This window comes from Grammomys surdaster, unplaced genomic scaffold, assembly GCF_004785775.1.
Source record: "Grammomys surdaster isolate TR1022 unplaced genomic scaffold, NIH_TR_1.0 145, whole genome shotgun sequence".
Taxonomy (NCBI): Eukaryota; Metazoa; Chordata; class Mammalia; order Rodentia; family Muridae; genus Grammomys; species Grammomys surdaster.
Window position 1 is genome coordinate 4444792 of NW_021604603.1, and position 13150 is coordinate 4457941.

The 13150-nt window shown below is 45.3% G+C and overlaps 1 protein-coding gene across 1 annotated transcript in view; it reads right to left on the reverse strand.

Annotated features, from left to right (window-relative positions):
* Lgr6 (leucine rich repeat containing G protein-coupled receptor 6) overlaps positions 1 to 13150 on the reverse strand; it is a 122482-nt gene that overhangs the window by 38569 nt on the left and 70763 nt on the right. The window contains exon 5 of the mRNA XM_028764724.1: positions 3782 to 3997. Coding sequence (XP_028620557.1) covers positions 3782 to 3997 — 216 coding nt within the window. The remainder of the gene's footprint in view (positions 1 to 3781; positions 3998 to 13150) is intronic.

Consider the following 13150-nt stretch of genomic DNA (forward strand, 5'->3'; position numbering starts at 1 on the left):
GCTTGGAGAAGACAACCAACCGAGCCTAGAGATGATGTGTTGGACCAGAGCTTCCCAAGGGTCTCCCCAAAAAAGAAACCACAGGTCAACAAAGGGAGAAGAGGATTGCAAGGAAGCAGAGTTCCAAGCCTCAAAAAATATACAATTAATGCTGGGTATGGTAGCGAAAACCTGTAATCCCAGCACTTTGGAAGTAGAGGCAGGAGGATCAGGAGTTCAGAGTTACTCTTGGCTACATAGTGAGTTGGAGGTCAGCCTGAGCTACAGGAGACCCTGCCTCAAAAACAAAAAAAAATTACAATTAATGAATGAGGAATAGAAGGGAACTGATCACAGTTATCTTCTGCTACAAAACAACTTAAGTGACATTTCAAAGAAAAAAATTAATTACAAAATTACATTGTAGGTTAAGGTAGTAAAATTGGGGCCCCAAACTTCATTATTTAAAATAATAATTAAAAAAGGAGCTAGTCAATTTGAAACAAGGAACAGAGTAAGCAAGGTGAAAGTTGACTTGTATATAAAAAAACAACTGGACACAGGGATCTGGAGAGATGATTCAGTAGGTAAGCTGCTATTCTTACGGAGGACTGGGATTCAGTTCTCAGCAACCTCACTATGACTGAACTCCACCAGTAACTCGTGTCAGGGGATCCAACGCCCTCTTCTGGCATCTGTGAGAACTGCATGCACCCAGAGCACATACAAACGTTTGGTCATGCACACGTATAAATAAAACAACAAAGAAAAAGATAAAGCTGGACACAATCAAGGTGGGCATGGCCGAGTGAAACAAAAGTCAAAACAGTTAAAAACCCAATCAGTGTGGGATATGTTAGTAACTGAGGTTTCTCAAGGAAACAATTCCCCTGAACATGAGCCTGAAGATACAGTAATACAAAAAATTCTCTAGAAGAAAGAACAGAATCTCCCATCAAAGACATCCATTGTTCCAGGAAAATTAGATGCAGAACTTTCTACACTGTGGCATATTTGAGTTACGCTGTTAAAGTTCAAGAATTTACAAACGTCTTTAGGCGGAAAAGGGAAATCACTTACGAGGGGTAAAAAGCAGGCTGGCTGGCAAAGACGCTGCTGAGCTATGAGGGAACCAGAGCCATCCAGCTGGAGGGAGGGCTGTGAGCCTCGTGAAGCTCCCATCCCCACCTGCTCCACCAAGCCCCAGTCAGGAAGACAGACCCTGCCCCCAATTCAAGGATCTTCTGGTCCTGAAGGAAAACAACCCTTGTCTTCTGAGCGAGTTTTTTTTTTAAACTTTGACTATTTCCTTCCCCCCTCCATCTCAACCCTTACCAAGTGTATTCTACCTGCCTCATTCCCAGACTCCTCTCGTTCCCTTTCAGCTCTGGTTCGGACCATCTCAGCCTCTACACGTCTAGTTCCAGGCCTCCTGCTCTCTGCATTGAACTATTCACTCTGGAGTCCTGGCACCTCCTACAGTGCACCCAGGGACTAGGCTGGGGCTTATAAGATTATCTACTGTGATTACTAAAGAGAAGCTAAATAGTGTTCTTGCTCATGCTAGTGTGGGTTCCGCAGGTGTCAGAGTGGCACCCGGGCACAGGCTCTGTTGGAGGGAACCAAATCCCTTCCATAATACTTGTCTACCATATCTCCCGACAGGCCCCATCCACATATGTGTACCTCTGTTTTGTTTGTTTTGAGGTATGGTCTCATTATATAACCCACACTGGTCTCTACCTTGTCATCCTCCGGCCTCAGCCTTCCAGGTTGTAGAATTACAAGTGTGCACAGGCACATACCACCACATAGCCTACCCCCTTTATTTTAACTAACTTTGTTCTTGCTTCCTGTTGTGGTTATTCCTCCTTATCTGCCTCCTGGGCTTCCCCACAGCACATCTCAAAGTCCAGGGACAGCATCCTCCAGTCTTCTTTGCCTTCATTATCCCTCCTCCTCAAAAGCCTCTTTCACACACTAATGGGAGACAGAGAAGTGAGCTTCGAGCCTCCCCCTGTGCCAAGGGACCTGGTGTGTTTCAGCTTTGCTCCTCTGCACAAGCTTTTCTCCTTTAATTGTCCCTTCTTATATATACCCAGTGGGCCCTCGCATCTTCTAGATCTATATTGGGCCTGAATCTCATGCCAGCTTCCTAACTTCCAGCCAAGCCTTGAAGTTCTGTGACACCTTTTCTGCTTGGTCCTCTGCTCCATGAAAAACCTCAGAGGTAGATCAATTCTTCCTTCACAATGCCCTTCCAGTAGCACACTCCCACCCATTCTTTCTGCTGCCTCTGAAGCTGATGTTTGATACACGAGCACATTAGAACTCTCTGGTCTCCCTGTGTCTCCATCCATCCCTCACTCTAACCACCCTAAAATATCTCCTTTTAACATTTGCTTGAAAACCTGCAAGCTTCCCTCTACAACTGGCCAATAAAGCCAAAGTCTTTGCTCTGACATGGTCTGTCCCCAAAGTCACCTCCTGAGCCTTTTCTCCCATATTCCGCACAAGGACTCTCTGCTACAGCTGGATGGCCCCACTCACCAATGGCCAAACATTCTGTCTCCTCCACCATGTCTTTAATGCTCTAGTCCCCTTTGCTTGTCCAGTCCCACGGTCTCTCCATGTCCAGCTGCAGTCTTGTCTCCCCCAGAAGCCTTCTTTTTCCCACCCACAGATGTGTGGCCTCCCCGCTGCTCCTGTGCAACGGATCTGACTTCACCACTTAGCTATAGCAACAAAAGTCATAACTGCCTTGGTTGTCTTTCCTCACAGAGGAATGTAGATTGTAAGCCCTCTGGGCCAGCCTCATCCTTCTGTGACCTTCAGCATACACACACAGAAGCTCTGTAAGTTGCCCATGTAGCAGAGACCCATCCTAAAGTTCTCATTTTCCAGTCATCTTGTCTGTCACAGAGACTTGATCACACTGACTGAGTGGACTCCACTGGGAACATTTGTGTTGGCTCTCTAAGTTCCCAAGACAGAACGTTAGCCAATTAAATCACTACCCATGTCCTCATCTCTCACGTGGAACTCAGCATCATCCACTCTCACCGGCCTAGAAAACCACACCAGGTTTCCAAAAACGAAGGAGGCAATGCTGCTATTTAGCAGAGTCACTGACACACATGTTCCTGCAGCAATTAGTATGTAACCCAGAGCAATTACACATGACCTCCAAGCCCTTAGTAATTAGACTATGAACTTACCAATCATTCATAGCAATTAGCTAGAAGCTAATTTGCACTGTAAAGTTCCCACTAGGAAGACAGAGTTAACCCCAGCCCCTATCCCTGCCAGGGATGCTATCTCCCAGGTAATTACCCTGCTGGGGCTTTGACATCTAATTACATGTGATGGCCTTTCCTGCTTCTTTAGGCCTGCAAATTTAGATGGATTTATCCTATCCCTATGCCAAAGCATATGACTCCATCTTTTGATTGTCAACTGTGGTGGGAATTACTTAAGAAACACTTGATTTATGTTTCAATTAGCATGGGGTGGTTATTATACTTGTATAGTAAGAAAATAAAAGAACAAAAATATTTCTGCTTCTGATTATAATGATAATCCCTTAAATGACTCTCAGAATACTTCTATGGGCTTAATGTCATCTGGCTTTGAGATCATCTTATAGAGTCAACAGGGGATGGTCATCTTCATTGTCTACAGAGCAGAAACTGAAACAAGAAGGCTTGACAACATGCAAAGAAGAGCAAAGCTCCAGACCCAACTGGAGAAAACAACGCAGTTTCCCATCCCTGCAGGGGGTGGGGACAGGAACAGAACTCACAGCACCACAAGACTGGAGAGGTTCTGGAAGGCGTAGTCAGGGATGTGGTGGATTCGGTTGAGAGCCAAGGTCATGGCCTGTAGGGCAGGGAGGTTGTTGAGAGCTCTGACAGGGATCTCTGTGAGTGCATTGTCATCCAGCCAGAGGTGGCGGAGGGAGGAGAGCCCCTCAAAGCTTCTCTCAGGGACCAGGGAGATGAGGTTAGCATCTAGGCGCCTGGTGGAAGGAAAAGAAAGATGAAAAGGGATCAGTCCAACGCAGATACTGATCAAGCTTTAGGGATGAGCTGGGCTAGAAAAGATCCAATAGGCACTCTACAGTACCACTTACCATGCACCCCACCTCTTCAATATTCCAACCCACAATTCTTGATCCTTCATGGTATTTCTATTTATGGCCTTAAATGTTCTTCTCAGATCCAACATAGAAGCCATAGCCTATTTATGATAACCAGTAGTTCCCTGCATCCTTAGCTCCCTGCCCTGAGTGTGACATTTTCCCCAATCCTGTCCACCCCGAGGAGATTAATGGACTTGTTACCCATAGTGACAGAGGAAATTTTCCCCTTCTAGACATAACTAAAGAAAATGCTTCCTCAAAAATGTAAGCCATCCTGTCACCTATCCCTTGCACCACCTATTCCTTAACCCCTCAAAGATCTTGAAGTTTTGTATGGCTCCTGTCAAAGCCCTAGAGCTCCTAGATTCATTAACAACTGATGAAGGTACAAACATACAGCAAACCCTTTGTGGTAGTTTGAAAAAGAGTGACACCCCCCCCCCAGGCTCATATATCTGAATGCTTAATCACCAGGGAGTGGCACCATTTGAAAGGATTAGAGGGATTGAGAGGTGTGGCCTTGTTGGAGGAAAAGTGTCACTTTTGAAACCTCAAAACCCATACCAAGCCAAAGTCTCAGAATCTCAGTTTCTCTCTGTCTCTGTCTCTCTTTCTTTGCCTCTCTGCCTCTCTGCCTCTCTGCCTCTGCCTCTCTCTCTCTCTCTCTCTCTCTCTCTCTCTCTCTCTCTGTCTCTCTCTCTCTCTCTCACTCTGCCAATAGATCAGGATGTAGCGCTCAGCTACTGCTCCAGCACCTCTAGCTGGAGAGTTTCTCCAAGGGATGCAGGAGACCATCAGGGATGGTACTGCTAATGTAACTTAGGCAAGACACAGAAGCATTGCTGACCTGCTTCAAGCAGACTTGTGCTCCCTGCAATGACAGTGATGGACTAAACCTCTGAGACTGTAAGCAAGTACCCAGTTATGTGCTTCCTTATAATAGTTGTATTGATCGTGGAATTTCCTCACAGCAACAGATAACTGACTGAGACACCCTTTATTTGCTGCTTCTGAGAACAGGTAAAGGAAAAATGGGTGACTATGTGCACAGAGATTCCAGGACACAAAACACTTGATATGGTCTCTAGAAGATGTATTAGCTCTGTAAGATAGACAGAATAAGAAACCTTATCTTTACACAGGTCTACTCAAGCCTTGAGATGCTACTGTTTCTGCCTCTCAGTCTAGGGCTTAGACTGAAACTCTGTTGTCCTGCACAGGGAGCAAAGACAAACTGATCTGTGATAAACTCTTGGATTTATGCTTAGACTTTGCTGTCTTGAAGGGGCCTCAGCTCTGAGCCATGGTTCCCCCACACAGACTTCTGGTATCCATTATGGAAACCTCAGGTCTTGTTCACAAAGCTTGAAGTCCACAATCCTGAATCCAAAAGGGAAGTTGCTTGACTGGAAGAGTGGGAAGAAGTGATTTTTCCTTTATCCCAATAGAACAAGCCTGTTTGGAAAAGGTCAGCAATGCTTCTGTGTCTTGCCTAAGTTACGTGAGTAGAACCATCCCTGATGGTCTCCTGCATCCCTGGGAGAAACTCCCCAGATAGGCATCAAGGGGACTCTGAGAGACAGGCTGACATACAACCTTTGGCTATGAGGACAAAATTTATTAGGACACACTCTGAAGGCTGCAATTAGGAAAGACCTCCCACCACATCAGCATAGATGGTCGGAGGTACTTGAACATCTGTATTTATCACTGCTATTTGCAATAGCCAAGATAAGGAAAGTAGACGTCCATCAACAGGCGAGCGGATAAAGATAATGGATCTTTATTTACCCACGAAAAGTTACTCAATATCAGTGAAATATATATGAGGATTATGTTTTGGGACTCAGAAAGACAAATAACATATAAAAGGTTTCTATTGTACATGGAAACCTGACTAAATATATAATATGTATAGACTGGGGATATAGCTCAATGGCAAAAGAGTTCCATACTATGCTCAAGACTGCAAAAAGTAAATAAGTAAACAATGTGTGTATTTATCTACATACATGCATAGATATAGATAGGTATAATGGATATATACATAATATGATATGAAAGTAGAAGGAATATTATATGTGATTGGAGAAAAGTCTAAAGGGGGCAGAAACAAGAGAGGGTAATGGGACAAGGAGAGAGGAACAGATATTGCCTGTTTTTCTCATGTATAATGTAATTATAACTCTGCATACATACACATTATATGTTTATATGGCATTAAAGCAGAAGGTGGGGCTGGAGTGATAGCTCATAAGTTAAGAGCATTTGTTCTTACACAGGGCCTGGGTTCTGTTCCCAGCACCCACATGGTGGTTCACAAGCATCTGTAGCTCTAGTTTCAAGGGGTCTGATACCCTCTTCTGACTTCCACGGGCACTGCATGCAAATGGTAGGTAGATTATGTAGAAAGATATGTATGAAAAAAGATATATATCTATATAGATATATAGATGATATGTAGATATATATACTCAGGAAAAATACTCATACATACAAAAGTATTTATATTACAAGCATATATATACACATATACATATACATACATACATACATACACATACATATATATATCTGCGGGAAAAACACTTGTACACACAAAAGTAAAACAAATCTGTTTTTAAAAGAAGAAGGTGAGGCCATTGAGAGACCAGCAGAAGTGAGCAGGAGGTTCAATGAAGAGTAGTGGGGGATGGAAAATATGAGTGGAGAACAATGATATGCATTATGAAAATGTCATAATAAAACACATTTTGTGTAATAATTAAAATAATTAATTTTTAAAATAACATGACAAAGCTAGCAATTTCGGCAGTGAGTGCTGTCTATTCATAAGGATTCATGTCACCAGAGACATGATCCTCTGTACATGTGATAGCTTTGACCGCAGGGAATCCCGTGAAAATATAGGCTCACTCCTTCCTGGAAGATCTTAGAAGGACTGAGGTGGGGATGGGGCTCACCCCTGAAGATGTCATAGATATTTCTAGACAGATGTGGAAACCACCACATTAGGAGATACTACTTGTCGCCTTGAGGAAGAGGCCACTCAGGTCTAAAGCCCTCGCCGAGCACTGTGTCAAGGATAATGTTGTTGAAATGGCAACTGCCAAGAAGATAGCATATCTTCCTCACAGACCTCATAGTCATTAGGAAATTCAGGTTGACAGTCACAGTGGAGCACTGTGACGCCCAGTCCAGGCCATCAGGGAAGGCCACCAGGAGAATGTGACCTTGGCATCGAGACCTGGCAGCCATCAGTCTGGTGAGGAAGTGCAGGCACCCCAAGCAGGGCAAACAGCATCTGGGAAATATGGAATAAAGGAGTCCTGAAACAATGTAGGGCTTCCAGGAAAAAATATGTAGACAAGAAGGGGTGAGGTGCCTGGTGAGGTTTGGGGTTTTTGCTTTTGTTTTTTTTTTTTTCTTCAGATTTTTAAAATTATTGTTCCCTTATATATTACATCCCTACAGTAGTTCCCCCCCCCTCTGCCCCTCCCATCTCCACCCCTCCCTCACCTCGCCTCTCACCCAGATTCACTCCTCCTTTTTAAGCCAATGAGGAACATCATTATTTTTGCTTTAGAATCAAGACAAAACTGATCTTTTTTTGAGACAGGGTTTCTTTGTGTAGCTCAGGATATCCTGGAACTCACTCTATAGACCAGGCTGCTGGCTGGAACTCACAGAGATCTGCCTGCCTCTGCCTCCCAAGTGCTAAGATTAAAGGCATGTGCCACTGCCACCCAGCAAGACCAAATATTTTATACAATTAATATGTAAGAAAGAAAAAGCTGAGTGTGGTGGCACATATCATCTAAGCACTTGGGAGGTAGAGGCTGGGGACTCAGGAGTTCAAGGTCATTCTTGACTTCAGGAGACCAGCCTGGGCTAAGGAAGATCCTATTTCCAAGACATCTTCTCTTCCAAAAGTCCAAATAATAAAATAAAATGAAGGAGAGGGAAGAAAGAAGGCCCCCTTGGAGTGAGGGCCACTGAAGTATTGGGGAAGGGTAATATTAGGGGCAGAACACTAACTAGGGGTCAGGGAGCTGGGACCTGGCCAGTCTACAGGCCTGAACTTTGCCCTCTACCACCGGCTGTATAATGGGTAAATTCAGAGAGCCATGAACCCTGACTTCCCCATATGGGTGATGTCACCTTCTCTGAAGTTCAGGCAGCTCTGCAGTGACGACCATGACACCACCAACCAGTAGTCACTATTTCTATTTCTGAACACTTGTCATATGCTAGATGCAGGGTATGTGACCTGTGTCTGCTCAACATTACCACAAGGTGGCTCTAACTACCCCCACTTTACAGGGATTGGGCTAAATCACACAACTCAGCTCGTGAGTCAGTCATGAGATTTGAACCCTTGTCTGCTGACACTCAAATCCGTGAATGTTTCCACTGTGTGATGCTGACACTCCAGACACATCAAGGGAGGCGAGAACCTGCTCACCTACTTAAGGGAGACAAGAAGTGGGACAGGATGTGTGGGGGATGGGTTAGGGGCAAGTTTTAATCCTGTGAGCCTAAGATGGATAGAAGTCAGTTATTAAAAAAAAAAACTTGTTTTGCATTTATTTATTTACTTTCGTATGTTTGTGGGCTCACATGTGGAGGTCAGAGAACGACTTTCAGGAGTCAGCTCACTCATCCCACCATGTGGGTCTCAGAGTCCCACCCAACTCAGGAGACTGAACTCAATTCATCCGGCTTGGCAGCTTGCCAACTCCAGAAAGTCACTTCGGTGTGAATGGATATGTATGAACACACATGTATGCCTTCGCACATGCATTGCATGATTCCATGTTGCACACTATAGTCCTGCATTTTGTGCAAACCACAAATAAGAGAGCTTGGGTAGAGCCCCTGCAACCAGGTTAGCCATTTAGCATCCAAAGACTTCCTGCGCCCTGTGTTTCAACCTCACTCAGAAAGGTCTCCTTCTCCTCACCTCTCAAGGAAAGACAGATTGCAGGAGCCTCCAGCCCTCCTTCTCCTTGGGCAGGGAGCCAGGACGCCTCTATAGCTCACACATCTCCTAGCGTTCACACATCTATGGTAGAGCTGTTCTAGGCCATTGGACCACAGGCATTTGTATCCCTGTTCCTGGTGCTTGGGAATGGGGAAATGCCAAAGTAGAAAGTCAAGCAAATCAGCAAGCAGAGAAAAATAGGACAAGAATATGAAACCATTCTAGCCTGTATCCATGTTAGAGGTGATCAGGGAAGTTACACATTCCACTCACACCAGCTGGGCTCTGTGATGGAGCAAACCCAGGATGGTACTGTTGGGTACAGAGAATGAAACACATGCTGCTAGAAGGACACAGAGGGACACACCTGAGATACCAAAACCTAGAGAAAGGGGTAAGAGGATCAAGAATTCAAGGCCAGCCTGGACTGCCTGGAGTTCAAGGCAGGCTTGGGCTTCATAGTGAGACCCTGTCTCACAAGCAGCAATAACAGCATACATACTGGCCAGTCAAATTTGAATTTCATGTGAATGAAGACTTTTAACCAAAATTTGCCCCATGTAAAACCATGCCCAGTAAAATTTAAATATCAGATAAAGGATAAGTGTCCTCTGCCCCGGCAAGATTTTTATTTTAGGGAGTGGAGAGATGGTGCAGTAGTTAAAGTAAATCTTGCTCATGCAGAAGACCTGAGTTTGGTTCACAACACTCCTGTCAGGCAGTTCACAACTGTCTGCAATTCCAACTCCAGAGGAATCTGATGACTCTGGTCCCTGTAGGCATCTACAGTCACATGCAGATACCCACAGATGTCAAAATACACATGCATGCCATTTACAAATAAAAAAATCTTTAAAAAATTTTTAGATTTATTTATTTTATGTGTATAAGTGTTTTTCTTGAATGTATTTATGTGTACTGCATGCATGCCTGGTGCCCATGGATATCAGAAGAAGGCATCAGATCTCCTGGATTAGGGTTTAGGGATGGTTTGTGAATCATGTGGCTGCTGGGAACTAAACCGGGGTCCTCTTCGAGGATAATATGTGCTTTTAGCCACTGAGCCCCACTAAAAGAAATCTGGAAATGTATTTGAGTTTTACCTGGCAATTCTGATCCTGTACGGAGAGTAGGGGGTTAGCCGTTAGATGCAGCCACACATCCCTTCCTTTTAGCCTGTGTATGGCACTGATATCCTTCGTTGGAACCCTCCCTCTTCTATCCCTTTAACAGATAGCCTGTCTAGAGGTGCTCTGGTGACCCAGGGAGGAGCAGGGCACCTGGCAATGGTAGGTCTTGGAGGCTCTGGCTGCGAGGCTAACAACTGACTCAAGCCTCCTGCCCCAGGGAACAGCAGTAAGCCAGTTCTAATCCCCCAACACTACCACCACCACCAGGGTGGTCTGACTCTTAGAGACGTGCAAGGGTCAGCACCCTGCTGCAAAGAAATCTCTCCCACTCTTCCCCCACCTGTCTCCTTCATAGGATGGACACTTTCTGCAGAAAACCTTCCAGGCACTTTGAGGGAGGGTTCAGGCTCCACTAGGGTGCCTAGGCCTCTGGGGTTAAGTAGGCTTCCCTACTACCTGGGGTGGAAGGAGCTGACGGGGGCTTCTGTACTGCCAGCAGAACCTGCCTTTGGGGACTAAGAACTTCCAGAGTTGCTCCTGCCCGCAGGTGGGAGAGCCAACCCCAACTCTGGTTTGGCAGACGGAAGACAGCAATTATACCAATTAAGCACTGGAATAAAATCAACACCGCTCCTCTCCCCCACGTGGGCCTGGTCCTTCCAGTGCTTTCCGATTAGAATTTTTTCCCTGCGGTGATGAAGCAGATTAGCAGGGCCCTGGCAGGCCAGTCGAGGCTTGCCTGGGCTTTGGGAAAACAGCTTAACATCTTTCTACTCCCCAGCCTCCTGCTGAGGTAGAGGCGACAGGTAAGATGAGAGGGTCTAGCTCAAAGAATTCTCAGGGAGAAGGGGACATGGGTGTCCCACCGGGATCTTGATACACTGAGATATCAAGGGAAATGCCAAATGGAGCATCAGGTCTGGGCTTCTTTCTGCTCTACTACTCTTACCCTCAGAGTGACGAGGCTTGGATATAGCTGTTGGTAAAGCACTTGCCTACCACATGCAAGGCCTGAGGTCAGTCCCCAACACCACATGAAACTGGTGATAGTGTACACCTACTATGCCTGCAAGTAGAAAGTGGAGGCAGGGAGGTAATTATATTCAAGTTACTTCCCAGCTATGTAGTTTGAGGTCAGCCTGGGCTATGGGATTCATTGTCTCGAATAAACCAAAGTAGATAGGAGGGTTGATAGGCAAATTGGTAGATAGATGATAGACAGACAGATAGATGGAGATGATAGATAGATAGATAGATAGATAGATAGATAGATGAAATAGATAATAGAGACAGATGCTAGAAATTGATATCTGATGTAGAGGATAGAGATAGGTAAGTAGAGAGATAAGATAGGTAGACAGATTATAGAAGTAGGTAGGTAGGTAGATAGACAGACAGATAACAAAGTATGACAAGAGGACAAAGATGTGTCTATCAGTTGGAGGAAAATAGAGGCTCTTACAGACACAGGGAGCAGGCTGATATAAGTATAATTTTCTGGAACTTCTTCCTGTATTGGTCACTAGCTGACCCATGAAGTCACCGGGGACTCTTTTAGATTTATTAGTTCTTTAAAAATATGTATGAGTGTTTTGCCTGCATGCATGTATGTTCATTATGTGCATGCCGTGGCAACAGAGGCCAGAAGAAAGGCATAGGATCCCCTGGAACTGGAGTTATGGGAGACTATGAACCACCATGCGGGTGCTGGGAACTGAACTTGGGTCTTCTGCATGAACAGTCAGGGCTCTTAACCTCTGAGCCATCCCTCCAGCCCCTGCCAGCGATTCTCTTGAAGGAGCAGTTCTTTAGAAGTGCCAGGCTTGGTGCCCAGCAATTGTGCTTGCTTTCTGAGTCCAGACAGGTTGGAATCTAAAGGCTGATTGGCTGCAGGGAGACCAGGAAGATAGATGAGAAACCAGAGAGAATGTCCATCTTTTCTGCTCTGGTTAGTTATGATTTAGGTTTCCTGGAGATGTCCAGCTAGGACCTAATGATGATTAGGTCCTAGCTGGAGAGCTACGACATATGGTATGAAAGATGTATGTAGCAGATACAGGACAGGGAGGCTGAAAAGCAGAATCCAGAAGGAAGGCGGTATGAAGGCTGTTTCTTGTGGCTGAGGAGGAAGCTCTGCTTCTCATGCAATCAGAGAGAGCTAGGCCTATAGGTCCCTCCTATAACGTGGCCCCTTCACTGGAAGAAAGCCCTTCTGCAAGTCCGAGGATGCTGGATGTTCCTTGTTCTCATTGGTCCACCAGTATTTTTGGAGAACGAGGATAGAGGTTCCGTTTCAGACATTCAAGTAGAGCTGGAACCCCTAGCTAGCAGTCATCCAGTGACCAAACCTCTGGCCACTTGCTTGGCCCCAACCTTTACTCCAGCCCAGCTGCTTCTGGCTGCCTCTGCTCTCTTAGGAGTCTCCACCATTCTGACCCTGAAGGCCCACTACATAACTTGAGCGTGGGACATCCTGTTCAACATTAATGAAGAAAGTTCAAGGTGACCCTGAGGATGGTGAGTCACGCATAGGTTCCCAGCACTTAAGAAATATGACTAAAAGCATTGGACCAGCCCAGACTACATAATGAGTTCTAGGCCAGCCCAGGATATAGGGGCCCAGATTTGGAAAAACAAAAACAAAACAAAACCCAGGATGGTAAAAACAGCACCAAACCTTACTCAAAACTTTCCCAGGAGTTGTAGGCTATGTCTGTTCCCATTTCCTAACTGGAACTGTGAAGAGAAGGAAGAAGTTGGAAAAGAGAGATTGAGAACAAGGAAGGTTCAAGCAGTTGTTGATTGGTTGGGCAAAACCCAGGCCTTGGTTTTCATCTTTGCAGCCCTATCTCCAGCTCCAAAGAGGCACAGATGGACTTTTGGTGGAGCACTGGAGATCGGAGGCAGGAGGGAAAA